The 13,717-nt window shown below is 34.8% G+C and overlaps 2 protein-coding genes across 2 annotated transcripts; both read right to left on the reverse strand.

The window, feature by feature from the left end:
• Window positions 1–2,435: 2,435 nt before the first annotated feature.
• On the reverse strand, window positions 2,436–3,813 carry LOC141632174 (uncharacterized). Its single transcript, XM_074444744.1, has 2 exons — window positions 3,065–3,813; window positions 2,436–2,811 (listed from the first exon to the last, which is right to left on the reverse strand). Exons 1-2 carry the CDS (start codon window positions 3,656–3,658, stop codon window positions 2,740–2,742), a joined length of 666 nt encoding a protein of 221 aa, XP_074300845.1. The 5' UTR covers window positions 3,659–3,813; the 3' UTR covers window positions 2,436–2,739.
• Window positions 3,814–7,279: 3,466 nt separating this feature from the next.
• Window positions 7,280–13,167, reverse strand: LOC141644097 (polyphenol oxidase, chloroplastic-like). The gene is made up of 2 exons (XM_074453544.1): window positions 12,343–13,167; window positions 7,280–8,575 (listed from the first exon to the last, which is right to left on the reverse strand). The coding sequence occupies exons 1-2, from the start codon at window positions 13,101–13,103 to the stop codon at window positions 7,531–7,533; spliced, it is 1,806 nt and encodes a 601-aa protein (XP_074309645.1). The 5' UTR covers window positions 13,104–13,167; the 3' UTR covers window positions 7,280–7,530.
• Window positions 13,168–13,717: the final 550 nt, after the last annotated feature.

Below are 13,717 nucleotides of genomic sequence, written 5' to 3' on the forward strand. Positions count from 1 at the left end.
TTGATTGAAACTGCTAGAGCTATGATGTTGCATGCTAGGTTGCCTAAAAGATTTTGGGGGGAAAGTGTTTTGACTGCTACCTACATTATCAATAAACTTCCTTCTCCAGTGTTGGGTTGGAAGACTCCTTATGAGGTACTTTTTAGCAAATTGCCTACTTATGAGGAGCTTAGAACTTTTGGATGTCTATGCTATGCTCCCATCAATTCCCTGACTAAGGACAAATTTGCCTCCAAAGGGAGGAGGTGTATGTTCATTGGGTATCCTTTTGGGCAAAAGGCATATAAGCTGTTTGATCTTGACAACCATAAAATATTTGTGAGTAGAGATGTCATTTTTCTGGAACATAAATTTCCTTTTCATAATCTCAATCAAAATTCTAATACAGATCCTTATACTTTTCCTGCTCATCCTATTGATGATGATGAGCCAAACTCCATTTTTTCTCCTAATTTGAATTCTCATACAGACATAATACCAAATAATACAAATAGCATTTCTCCTACTCCTAATACAAATTCAACCAGTTTCAATGAAAATATAGATAATACAAATATGAGTACTAATACAGTGGTGAACAATCATATATCTGCTGCACCACCTAGACAGTCTGCCAGGCCCAAGACCCTCTCTTCCAGATTGCAAGGGTTTGTGGTCCCTCCAAAGATTCAGAGCATTATACAAAAGGATTCTTCAGATACCAACAATAATCGTCTAATCGTGACTTCATTAAATCGTTATTATTGGACTTTTGAGCCTTCTTCTTATGGTCAAGCCAAGGGAGATCCTAACTGGGTGTTAGCTATGTCAAAAGAACTCCAAGCATTGGAAGCTAATGGCACTTGGGACCTTGTTCCTTTGCCTGCTGGTTTCAAAGCCATAGGTTCAAAGTGGGTATACAAGGTCAAATTTAGACCTGATGGTAGTGTAGAGAGACACAAAGCAAGGCTTGTGGCTAAGGGATATAGTCAAGTAGAAGGAAAAGACTACAAACACACCTTTTCTCCTGTTGCTAAGTTTGTAACAGTGAGGATTTTCTTGGTGTGGCAAAGAACTAGACAAAGTGGAAAATTCATCAATTAGACATTAATAATGCCTTTCTTCATGGCTTCTTAGATGAAGAAGTGTACATGCTGCCACCAGAAGGGTATGATAAAGCATTACCAGGACAAGTGTGCAAACTGAAGAGATCATTGTATGGCCTTAAACAGGCATCTAGGCAGTGGAATATTGAACTCACAAAACTCCTTTTGTCTCATCAGTTTGTTCAGTCTAAAAGTGATTACTCCTTGTTCATGAGAAAAGAGAATGATCTGGTAACTATAGTACTCGTGTATGTAGATGATCTTCTCATTACTGGTAATCACATCAGCTTTATAACTACTCTCAAGCAATCACTGGATCAGGCATTCACTATTAAAGATCTTGGATTCATCAGATATTTTCTGGGACTTGAAGTTCTGCAATCTTCAGAGGGCATACTGCTGAATCAACGAAAGTATGTTCTGGACATTCTCAAGGATACAGGGTTGCAAGATGCAAAACCTGCTGAATTTCCCTTGCCAAGAGGGTTGCATTTGACTACTGATGAAGGTGTTCCTCTTCCTGATCCAGAAATGTATAGGAGGTTGGTTGGTAGGTTGTTGTATCTTAATCTTACCAGGCCTGACTTATCATATGCTATACAACACCTTAGCCAATTTCTGAGTGTACCTAGAGAACCTCATTTTCAAGCTGCACTTCACGTAGTTAGATACCTTAAAGGTACTGTTGAAGCTACACTTTTTTACCCTGCTAACAATATTCTTAATTTAAGGGCATTCTGTGATGCAGATTGGGGAACTTGCAAGTTCAGTTGTAGGTCCTTATTTGGTCATTGTATATTCTTAGGTGATTCACTTATCTCATGGAAAACAAAAAAACAAAAAACAGTTTCCAAAAGCTCTGCAGAATCGAGTATAGAGCAATGTCTTACACGCTTCGAAATTGTATGGGTACAAGGTTTCTTTGCGCAGATTTTGGTGTTTCTTGTACCTCTTCCCATTCAAACTTAATTGTGATAATAAAGCACCCAAAGACATTCGGCAAATCCAGTGTTCCACGAGCGTACCAAGCACATCAATATAGATTGCCATTATATACGAGAACGAATTCAGGAGGGTTTGATCTGTACCAATCATGTCAAATCTAGCCTTCAGTTAGCAGATCTTATGACAAAGCCCCTGGGATCACAACAGCATCATTTTCTATCTTCCAAGTTGGGATTGCAATTCACTCCCTTTCATGTGCATCCAACTTGAAGGGGGGCTATGGAACAGGTGCCATACTGAGAATGAAGACGAAGCTCCTCACTGCACCTGACTGTTGTTAGTAGTAGCTTCTAGATAGCCATTGTACAGACAAAGTACTGCATTGTTGATTGAGTGTAACAAACTTTGACTGAGTTTGTTACAACTTAGTTTTGTATATAACTGTAACTTGTAACAGAATTTGTTAAGTTAATACAATCAATCACAATTTTAATTTACCTTTCTCTCTCATAATTCTCTCACTAAATTCTCTAGATATTTTCTTACTCAAAGCTTCATAATCTTCATCAATGGCGACTGCTAGCTTCAGTAATGGCGGTCTATTAGCTTACTCTGTCCATTTTCACAAAAAACAACATGAACTAGAAAAAAACAAGACACACTAGAAACCAAAAGGCCACAAAATGGCACCCAAACGACGAAAAAGAAACTAGATCTTCTTAAGAAAGACAGATGTCAGCACATTATTGGTTTCCAGTGATGCTTTCAAAATGCCTAATCCCTGCAAAGTCAAAAACCAAATACAACGTCAGTGAAACTCTGCAAGTTCTTTAATTTGGTGTATTTTATTTCTTACCTAAGACAAAACAAGAAAAAAGTAATACGTCTAATACGAGTCAAGACTGCGTCATCTAACAGCTCTAATTTATGCATGAAAAATAAAAAAACAAAGGATATTGAATAAAAACTACGAGTATGAATCTTATAGAAAATGTAGAGAAAAGAAATAGAGAGGATTTTTTTGTATCTAATACCTCCTGAAGACCGACTTGAACCTGTCGCTCCTCCATAAAATCAAAATCCTTGACAAGAGACTTGATGAGAGAAATGGACATAGGTTTAACCTCCAAGTTATCCATCACCATATAAACCACCGCTCCCTTGACATAACCTAACGCTACTTTCTTTGGTGTCACATAAGTATAGATCAGTTCAGTCATCAGACAACCATTTTTACAATAACTCCCTCGAACATCACTCATACTATTATGGCCGCTAGTAGCGCACCTGTAAATCCTGCAGTCAGACGCCGGATAGTCGTAAAACGACAACAACGGAAGAGTAACGGACGCTTTCGGCTTAAGCACAGAGTTATTGGTTAAGTTGGGCTCAAAGTATTGACTACTTAGAGACTCAATACTTTTATAAAGGGAACCAAGGCAGCCTACACTGCCCTTTTCATTAAGGAGGAGTACCTTTGTGACTGACGAAAGAGGCAAGGACATAAGATTGAAAATAAAATCAATAAATTCCTTGTCTGCTTCTGCAAACACTACTTTCTTTGCTTTTATATCCACTATTATTTTCAAACTTAGTTTTTTTTCCTCACTAACTGCTGCTGCTGCCATTTTGAGAAGATAATTGATGTTGTAGTAAAGAGTGTATAAAGAGAAAGACGAAGTGGTCGTATATATAGAAGCAGGTGGTTGATTGCGAGATTGTTGATTGGTGGCGCATGCGGTGCAGTTGAGTTTCCTATGTCTGTTATTAATTTGAACCTGCATTGTTTCTATGACTGTCTCAAGTCTCAACTGTTTTTTTTTTTTTTTTTTTAATGTTGCCTCACTTGCCTCATTTCCCAAATCACCGTATAAAGTTATGTTACTCGGATAATTTACTTAGCTGCGGATTGAAAACAACTAGTTTAGATCCCTTGCAATAAATGCACGGTATATATAATTTTTTTTAATAAATTACTACTTAATTATATATTAAGGGTATATCATTAATTCATATTTTTCATCATTGTATCTTGATTTGAAAAAAAAAAAGTTCTAATTGACAATTAATCAAGATAACTGAGTAATAATTTTTTTATAACACAAATCTAATGATTTCAATTTTTAAATTCTCTTAATTTGTGTGTCTCAAAAGTAATAATATGTTTTATACGTAGTACGGGTTGAGTCATTCTCAAAAATAGCATCAATGAAATGAAAGATTTAACAATTTATAGTCTTATATAAATTTTAATCATATTTTAATTAAAAGATTATAGTTTTAGACTTATGAAAATAATTTGATGAAAAGATTAATTTTAATGAAAATATAATAAGTTAATAAAATATAATATAATTATTAGTTTACTTATTTATTAAATTTAATTAATTGTAATTAGCTTCCTTATTTAAAAAGATACTTTTTTAGAGGAAAAATGGTGAGATTGCCTATTCATTTGGTAGATAGGGGATAATACAACATTACTATACTCCGTAAGACACTTCACTTAGCTGCGGTATCGGGTGTCCGACACCTACCTGTGTGTCACTGACACCGAGACGATACTTCGATAATTCATTTTAGACCAAAATAATCCCACAAAATAGCCGTATCCGATACTCAACACGTGTCGTAGAGTCGGGGTAACACAGGCATACAGTTTTATCAACTTATCATCCAAAGCTAACAAAAGTTGACAAAAATTACATTCATTAAAAACTGAAAAAGAAGTTGGCATACATCAACAAATACCCCATAATTGAAGTAGGGCGTACGCGTACTCCATCAAGGGCTTATTAGGACTAGTATTTTTTCATGCACTCATGGCTCATAAGTGACGTAAATTATCTGCATTAACAGATGCGTCTAAGACCATGTTTATTATTGATAGAATTCAATCCAAATCTTGAAGTATAGCACAGTACTCGGACATTCTTAGACAAATATCGATTTCCTCACTCGGAGGTAAACTCGATTTTGACAGCAGTAATATCAATGCCATCGGTCCCGGACCTAGGCACCAAAGCCACTTCAATAGTGTCATTATCCTTATTCCTTAGCACCAATTTCCTCAAGCAAAGTGTTCAATGCCAACTTTAAAGTACTCATCCTTTTCTTCTCATCCTTACCATTCATGTCCTTCTTCCCACTCTTATGCTTTCCCCTATGAGGCAACGACGTATAAGTTCCAGCCAATTCTGGTGTCACCTTTGTGTTATTGTCGTCATTACTATGATCGTTTAGATCATTAATGTACACGTCGAATTTGACAAATTCGTCTATATGAGTTAGGTAGAACTCGATTATCAGTATCTCCTCCTCTTTCTCCTTCTCCTGTTTAGTCCGCTTTTTCCCAGGTCTCGTGACTTGGGTCTTGATAAACGAGTCTAAGGCCTTTGGAAACGTCACCGACTCGGTTACAACTGTTGTTAACAACGTTCTTGTCATTGGAGGAGGCAAATGAATAGGAGGCCTATAATATAACCATGGTAACTAGACTTTTTCATAGGTGTACCCTAATTTCTCTACGTTGAAAGTGTCTCTTATGTAAACCCTAACCGGTTTTGCATTTTCGTCGTAGAAGACAAACCATGCATTCAAGAGTTATTGTTTGTCCTCTAATAGTCAATGGAATCAATCAATTCAAGTGCTTGCACAAGGTAAATTGGTAATTAATTGGTAAATTTATGAGAAGTGATGGTCATAATTTACGTTCAAATCCCGTTAATATCAGAATCGCCTTAATAGCATCCTTTACGCCCAAATAAAAAAAAAGCGAGGACATGCTTCTTTATGTAACTAATTCTTTCACCATAACCGATTTTTCACTCCGTTGATGATACTCCCTCCGTCCCGGTCAATTGTTGTCCTTTGGTTTTGGCACAAAGACCAAGAAAAGAGGAGAGGGTCAATAACTAAATGACAAGTGGAACAAATTGAATGAGAATGATCAAATTACGCATCAAGTTCATTCTTAAAATAGAAAGGACAACAAATGACTGAGACACCCTAATAAGGAAAAGGACAACAAATGACCGGGACAGAGGGAGTAATAACTAACGAAGCGGAGGTTTAATACAACTTTTCGAAGATCTTCTCAACTAACATCTACAACGCTCAAGTCATAATAACTTCTATTAATCCATAAGATCAGATAAGAGATTAGAGATAGCCAAGGAAAGATCAAATGTTAGGGTCGTACCGTGTGACTAATACCGTCGTACTTTTTTCGTCTTGAGCGACAAGTAAAACAAAAGACTCGTGAATGAATGGCAGCTAACAACTAACAAAACAAAAGTCTTAAAGCAGAACGCACAAAAAACAGCAAATTGATTGCTTCTACTAGCTTCTGAATCTAACGTAAATATATGTGGACCGGGCGAAAAAACTCACTGTCAACTTCACAAATGAGCACGGTTGCGCTATGGGATATAGAGATGAAGCTCAGTACAGGCTGATTAGGCCATAGTCCGGGCGAGTTTCTCAGAAAAAAAAATATATTACTCATTAATTTTTTAGAAAAATTAACTACAATTCGAGAGAATATATGTAAGATTGATGTTTCGGCTCTATGTAGAATTTGACCCGAGCTTCGTCCCTTACCGGATTGCTCAAATTTATTTGGAAAATTGGTGGCGCATGCGGCTCAGTTGTGTTTCCTGTTATGATGTAATCCCCTAACTCGGTGATTGGTTTTCCATTCACTATATATAATAGGTACAAGATATTATATGGTTACAGGATATGATACGATATTATACAGTTGCTATATTTACGGATACAACAGAATAATCTAAAGATATATTCACACTAATACACCCCCGCAGTTGGAGTGGGAGGAGGCCGGACGCTCAAGTTGGATCGAAACCGATTAAAGAGAAAGCGTGGGAGTCCTTTGGTAAATATATCAGCGTACTGATATTCAGCAGGAACATGAAGGACTCGAACAAGACCAATTTGAACCTTTTCGCGCACAAAATGTATGTCAAGCTTAATATGTTTCGGCCACAGCATTAGCAACTCCACGATATTCGGCCTCTGCATTAGATTATTCTGTTGTAATATTTCCTATGCCTGTTATAATTAATGTGAACCTTGGTGACTGTTTCAAGTGTTTTTTAAATGCTGCCTGACTTGTCTCAATTTCCAAATCACCATATAAAGTTCACCAACAACGCTCAGTGACGAAGCCAATATTTCCCATTAGGAGGCAAAAATTTCAGCAGGAACAAACGAGTAATTTCATAACGTAAATTTTAAAAGAGTACGAAAATTTTACTAAAAACTTCGAATTTTACATTCATTAAAAACTGAAAAGAAGTACATGCATTAAGACTTAGTCCGTTTTACATTTCAACGGTAGATGCTGTGACATTATCTACTACAAGTCCAAATTATTTAACCCACCCCCCATGCACGTAAGTACCTCTCACATGACAACTAACGATAACATAAACTTGAGATTTGCAACCATGACTTTCTTAGACAAATATCAATTCCCTCACTCGGAGATAAAGTCGATTTTGACAGCAGTAATATCAAGGCATTTGGTCCCGGACCTAGGCACCAAAGCAACTTCAATAACATCAACATCGTCAACACCAATTTCCTTAAGCAAAGCGTTCAATGCCAACTTTAAAGTACACTTCCTTTTCATCTCATCCTTACCATTCATCATCTTATTATGCTGCATTCCCCTATGAGGCAACGCCGTATAAGTCCCGGCCATCTCCGGTGTCACCCTGGTCTTTTCGTCATCATTACTATGATCGATTGGATCATTAATGTAGACGTCGAATTTGACAAATTCGTCATCAACAAAACATAGCTCAAAATCGATCACTAGGATCTCCTCCTCCTCCTCCTTCTCCAGCATAGTCCGCCGTAAGCTTTTACTAGGTCTCCTGAACTGGGTCTTGATAACCGAGTTCAAGGCCTTTGGAAATGTCACTGACTCGGTTGTAAACGGTGTTTTTGTCGTTCGAGGAGAAGGACGACGAGGAGGAGGTCGATGTAACCATGGTAACTCGACGTCTTGATCATAAGTGTAACCTAATTTCTCTATATCGAAACTGTCTCTTACTTTAACCTTAACTGGGTTTGCATTTTCGTCATAGAAGACGAACCATGCATTCAAATAATCCGAATCACGAATATCAACCCTGGACCGACCAGGAAGTACAGTCCGCCACAAATGCCACATTCTATCGACATTTGCATGGTGACAATAAAAAATCGGGTCACGTGCGGCAGACCAAAATGCACCCATATCTTGATGGGAACGCACGGTGGCACTACCCATCCAATCATGAACGTTATTATGAGGTGATACCTCTAGGTATCCGGGCCCACATCTACGGTCAATATCGTCCCCTAGCCTGTATTGTTCTCCAAAAAACAGCGATGGATAAGCCGGATGAACCATTTGGCGATGCATTACATCAAGATTTTGTTGAATACGCCATTCGGGGATTTGATTGTCGCCTATGTCGGGTAATTTGCTATCGTAGTTGAGACTGATTATTCTTGACAAATGATCTATGTTCCTGTTAAGAGGGACCAAGTTAGGACTATTGATTCTTCAACCCGTATAACCCAATAAACTAATAATAAAAAAGACTAAGCTTTATAGCCCTATTATCCCAAAAATGATACGGAGTAATATTTTTATGTTGTTTGGTTGGGTTATTTATCGATTCAAGCAAAATTTATTATGACACTTTTAAGTAAATGGATTATTCGTATCGGGTTTGTGTCAAAAGTGCTAAACCCTAACCCGATCTATTTAAGTTTCGTGCCGTGTCCGTGTCAACCCAATTAATTAAATGGGTCACAAAGTCTTAATCCTAACCCGCTAATTTCGTGTCGGGTTCGTGTCGTGTTTTCGGGTAGTGTCAATGATTGCCACCTCTAACTTTGACCATATTTTTTATGTATTTGTATATGTTAATTTTGTTGTTGAAAATATTATTTTTGAAAGACTTTTAAATATCACCATCTATTTAAAATGGGATCTCTGCTTTTGTTTTCTTATAAATATTTTAAAATGTTGTACCATGAATCTAAAACAAATGTCAACGAAAATTTTACTCTAATAGTTATATGGAGGGATGTGTACTAGTCCAAAACCGAAACGGAATCGGAATCGACAAAAAATCGGGACAGGGACCGGATCGGATCGGTTAGACCAATAAAAATATAATTCTAAGAAAAAAAATCAAATAACAATAATTCAGGTTCAAACCGATCTGGATCGAAAAAAACCAGACCCGAACCGGAAACCGAAATCTTAAAAATATTGGATTGGGGATCGACCAGAGTTTTTAAGTTTTAACTCTGGTTCAGAATAATGTAATAAGGATATTGAAATTAGGTAAATGAACATTACACCGGAGCCAATAGCTAAAAGTACCTACTATTCCAATTCGTAATTAAATGTAAGTTTTTGAGACTAGATAACAAGTAGACCAAATTAAGTGTGGTCCGTATGGACTGTGGAGGATCAAATTACCGCTTGAATGTATCCCAAAATCCTCTATTTACTAAATGAACTAGTTTGAGTGCCCGTGCGTTGCAACGGGGTAATTAACTTATTTATAATGAAAAAAAAACCGTTATAAAGGTTTAATGTTTACATTCTTTGTCTAATGATTTGTTACATATTATTAAAATATCTCTTTCAAAAAAAATAAAAGATTAATATATACGTGGGTTAACTCTTATTTCTAATCATATAATCACCCCACCTTATACTAATCTTTCGATGTGGGACAATTCTACTATTTATAAGTAATATATTCACCAAACTTGGATTATTTTTCTGATGTGGGACAATTCTACTATTTACACGTAGTATATATTCATCAAACCTGCATTGTTTTTCAATGTGGGACAAATAACATACTCAGAATTACACCATCTTTTTTGCACTTAGTTTGACATCCAAGCAGATCCCGAATACCGAATACGGACAATTGATACTCATTATATCAAATAGTTATATTTAAATTTAATAATATATATGATCAAGTACTCTCCATTAATATTTGTTGAATAATTAATTTAGGTTGATAATCATTATTGTAGGGACAATAATACAAACTCTTAATTATTCTATTTATAATCATAAGATCACCCCACCTTATGGTAATCCGATGTGGGTCGATTATACTATTTATACGTAGTATACACTACACCTACATTAATTTTCAATGTGGGACAAATAACATATTCTAAGAAAAGTAATAGTACAAATAAATTTTTTACCAACCATTTATAGATTATTTTTCATAAACTTTTTACCAACCATTTATAGATTATTGGGCGATGAGAACAAACTTTTACAAACTTTTAAAAGATCTCTATAAGACAATATTTAAAAGACTTAAAAGATTTTGGGTTGATCGATACCTAAGTTTAAAAATTGACTCCTATTTATACATAGTATATTCGCCCCACTTACATTACTTTTTAATGTGGGACATATAACATACTAAGAAGTACGTATCTTTTATATCCAAAAAAATTTACGTTAATATCTAAGTTTCAAGGATGTCTCCTATTTATATTTATAGAATTACCCTACAGTATACTATTATTTCGATGTGAGATATATAATTTAATTATTTAGACGTAGTATGTTCACCACGCCTACATTATTTTTCAATGTGAAAAATATAACATAACAAGAAGTAAATGTCTCTTCTTAAAAAAATCACTATTGTATACATATTATTTTTCTTTGAAGGTAAAACCACTTAGTCTCGATCATTAGATAGGGATCTCTACATCGTACATATAACGACTCATTAACGCTCTATTAGTGCATTCAGGAGACAACCATTAGTAAAATATTTAGTTTTGTACTGTGTTAGGAGATTACCATTAGTAATACCCTTTGTTTTGTACTATGCTTTAACTTTGTATATGTTGTAATGTTGTTCATTATAGGCTGCCCATGTGACACCAATATTAAGTGATTTTTGCTTCTCTTGTTCATGTTCTTAACTCTTTCCCGGATAGTTATCATCAATCTCCACTTTATTTTTTATATCATATCGTAGAGATAATGATAGAAAATCTTAAGAGAGCTCTTTACAATATTTATAAGACTCAAAAAATTCTGGGTTAATATATAAGTTCTAAGTATGTCTCCTATTTATAATCATAGGATCACACTACCTTATACTAATCTTTCGATGTGGGACAATTCTACTATTTATATGTAGTATATTCACCACACCTACATATTTTCCAATGTGGGACAAAACATACTAAAAAGTACACAATTTTACATTTTAAGAAGTACACCATCTTTAATATGTGCAAATAATATGAAATCTATACTCTATTGATAGCATTTTTTACCACAAAGCTAATTATATTATTTTCATAATTTTTGTAACGATATTTTTTTGCCAAATGAAATGTAAAAGTTTGATATAAAAATTGGAAATATCACTTGAATACAATTTAGGAAATATACATATTATAATAATTAAAAGATTCTCTACTTTATTTTTTACATCAAAAATTATACTTTCCTAAATGGATTTTTGATGATGTGGACGCTCTCAGATCGCTCGAAAAAACTCTCTTATATATATATATATATATATATATATATATATATATATATATATATATAGATAAGTGAAACTTGAGATTTTCCCGCTCAAATCATTTCACCTAGAAGTTGGGCCTAACACTTTGGTTATTCTATATAAATATTGGGCCATTGTAGGAAAAAAAAAATATATTCAGTAAAATATTTTGGACTACCATATATATTTTGGGATTTTATGTGTGTTAGATTCTACAAATCCTCCTATATACTAAAAGAATAAAATTTATCTAAAGTTTTTCCTTCATAGTGGTCTAGCTTATATATGGAAACAAATTAGATTTCATTTATTAAAATAACTTTTCATTTAAAAATAACCTTTTTATCATTAAACTTAAAAATATAATCTTTTAATAAAAATAAAATAAAATCGGTATAAAATTATAATCTATACATAAATTATTACCCCTATTATTAACTTCGTGACGAAAAAAAATTACTAAATATAATATGAGTTACTTAAAATATTTTCATAAAAAACACACTTCATAAAATTACTCAATTCTCTTGATTAATTATAAGATTAATTTTTTTTTTTAATTCATGAGATATAAATCTAAAATCTATAAATATTATAGTAAAAATTAAAAGCTCTATACCCTAGTTTAAAAAGTAAAAACCTAAATGGGACGGGGACGAGGGAATATATTATATATATACCCAAAAAGCAAATGCACAATTACTCCATACCTGTTAGCATCGTATAGTGAAGAATCAACATCCTTAAACATTTCCGGAATTTGCATACCGTCAGGATGATCCCAATTCCAAAACGGCAATGCGAATTCCGGCTTGTTTATCAACTTCCCCATGATCCTCTCAAAAAAGAATAAGTACCACCTATGAAACGACGCAAATAACCAACTACCATGCACTTCGAGTCGTTTATCGGGATTATTAAATTGCGGGTACGAAGCGTCACAATACGCACAATGTATTTTGGCTTGTTGATAAAAGTTACGTGGGTCGAATGGAGTAAGACCCGTACGCATTATACTTATGGCACGATTATAGTCGTGCACATATTCGGGGTCCTTCGATACTACGTGTGCCGGGCGCCGTTTTTTTAATTCGACGGGCCTCGGATAGTCATCGAAACTGAACTCTTTGATTTTATCTGGGAACTTTGGTGGACAACAATGGTCGCCTACCGAGTTATCCCATTGGGCATCGGTTAGAGTACATGAGTACACGTCCGGAGCCATTGGTTCCGCATTGGCCGGGGACTCGGTGGTTAGTGGTAGGGTCGACCCGTATAATCCCCCTAGGCCAATGAGCATGTTTCGTCGGTCCAATATGGGTGTTTTATTAGGGCTTTCATTGTTATTGTTGTGTTTTTTGCATGAAATTATTGATTTTTTCGAGCGTAGGCGTAAATTATTATTGGAAATTATTTGAGGATTTAGGGGAATGGTGAGATTATTGATGGTTGAAGGAGATAGTGAAGCCATTTTAGTTTTGTACGTACGTACGTAAATGTATTATGTAATATTGCATGAGATGAGTAATAAGAGAATTCTTTGGGAATTTATAGTGTCTAGTCTGGTGTTAAGTAGTTAAAATCTAGCTTAATTTTGCACGTGTAACTTGTGCGAAATAGTAATACAGTTTGTCTTCTGGGTATAATTATTTTTATCATAAAGAGTAATTATCCACAAAGTCCTATTTATCAGATAATGATTATTCCAATAATAGAAAAGTCAACAATTGAATGAGACACCTAAAATAGAATAGGTAAATAAATGGCCGGAACGAATTAAGAGAGTACATTTTATCATAAAATGGTCAACAATTTTTCAGCACAAGCTTGTGACGGATCTTATTTGAGCTTGTTTGGCTTCGCTTTAGGAAAACTGTTTTTGCTTTTAGAAATGAGCTTTTAATAAGCTACTTTTTAATAAAACTGTTGGCGTTTAGCCTAACATTTTACAAAAAAAAACGACTTCTCAACAAGATTTTTTACGTAAGTGGATGAAAAATGAAATTTTTTGTTGAAAAGTATGTCAAATGGGTCTCGAATTCAAGAGATTGAAAAAAAATATGAATTAATAAGTATGAACTTTTT

The sequence above is a fragment of the Silene latifolia genome, chromosome 2 (assembly GCF_048544455.1).
Source record: "Silene latifolia isolate original U9 population chromosome 2, ASM4854445v1, whole genome shotgun sequence".
Classification (NCBI taxonomy): Eukaryota; Viridiplantae; Streptophyta; class Magnoliopsida; order Caryophyllales; family Caryophyllaceae; genus Silene; species Silene latifolia.

What these genes read in the sequence shown, in the direction of transcription:
- LOC141632174 (XM_074444744.1), bottom strand. Translation starts at nt 3,658, where the DNA reads ATGGCAGCAGCAGCAGTTAGTGAGGAAAAAAAACTAAGTTTGAAAATA. An exon ending in TTCAAGTCGGTCTTCAGGAG is followed by an intron (nt 2,812 to 3,064) that starts GTATTAGATACA and finishes TTGACTTTGCAG; the next exon opens with GGATTAGGCATTTTGAAAGC.
- LOC141644097 (XM_074453544.1), bottom strand. Translation starts at nt 13,103, where the DNA reads ATGGCTTCACTATCTCCTTCAACCATCAATAATCTCACCATTCCCCTA. An exon ending in TCACTATACGATGCTAACAG is followed by an intron (nt 8,576 to 12,342) that starts GTATGGAGTAAT and finishes CCCTCTTAACAG; the next exon opens with GAACATAGATCATTTGTCAA.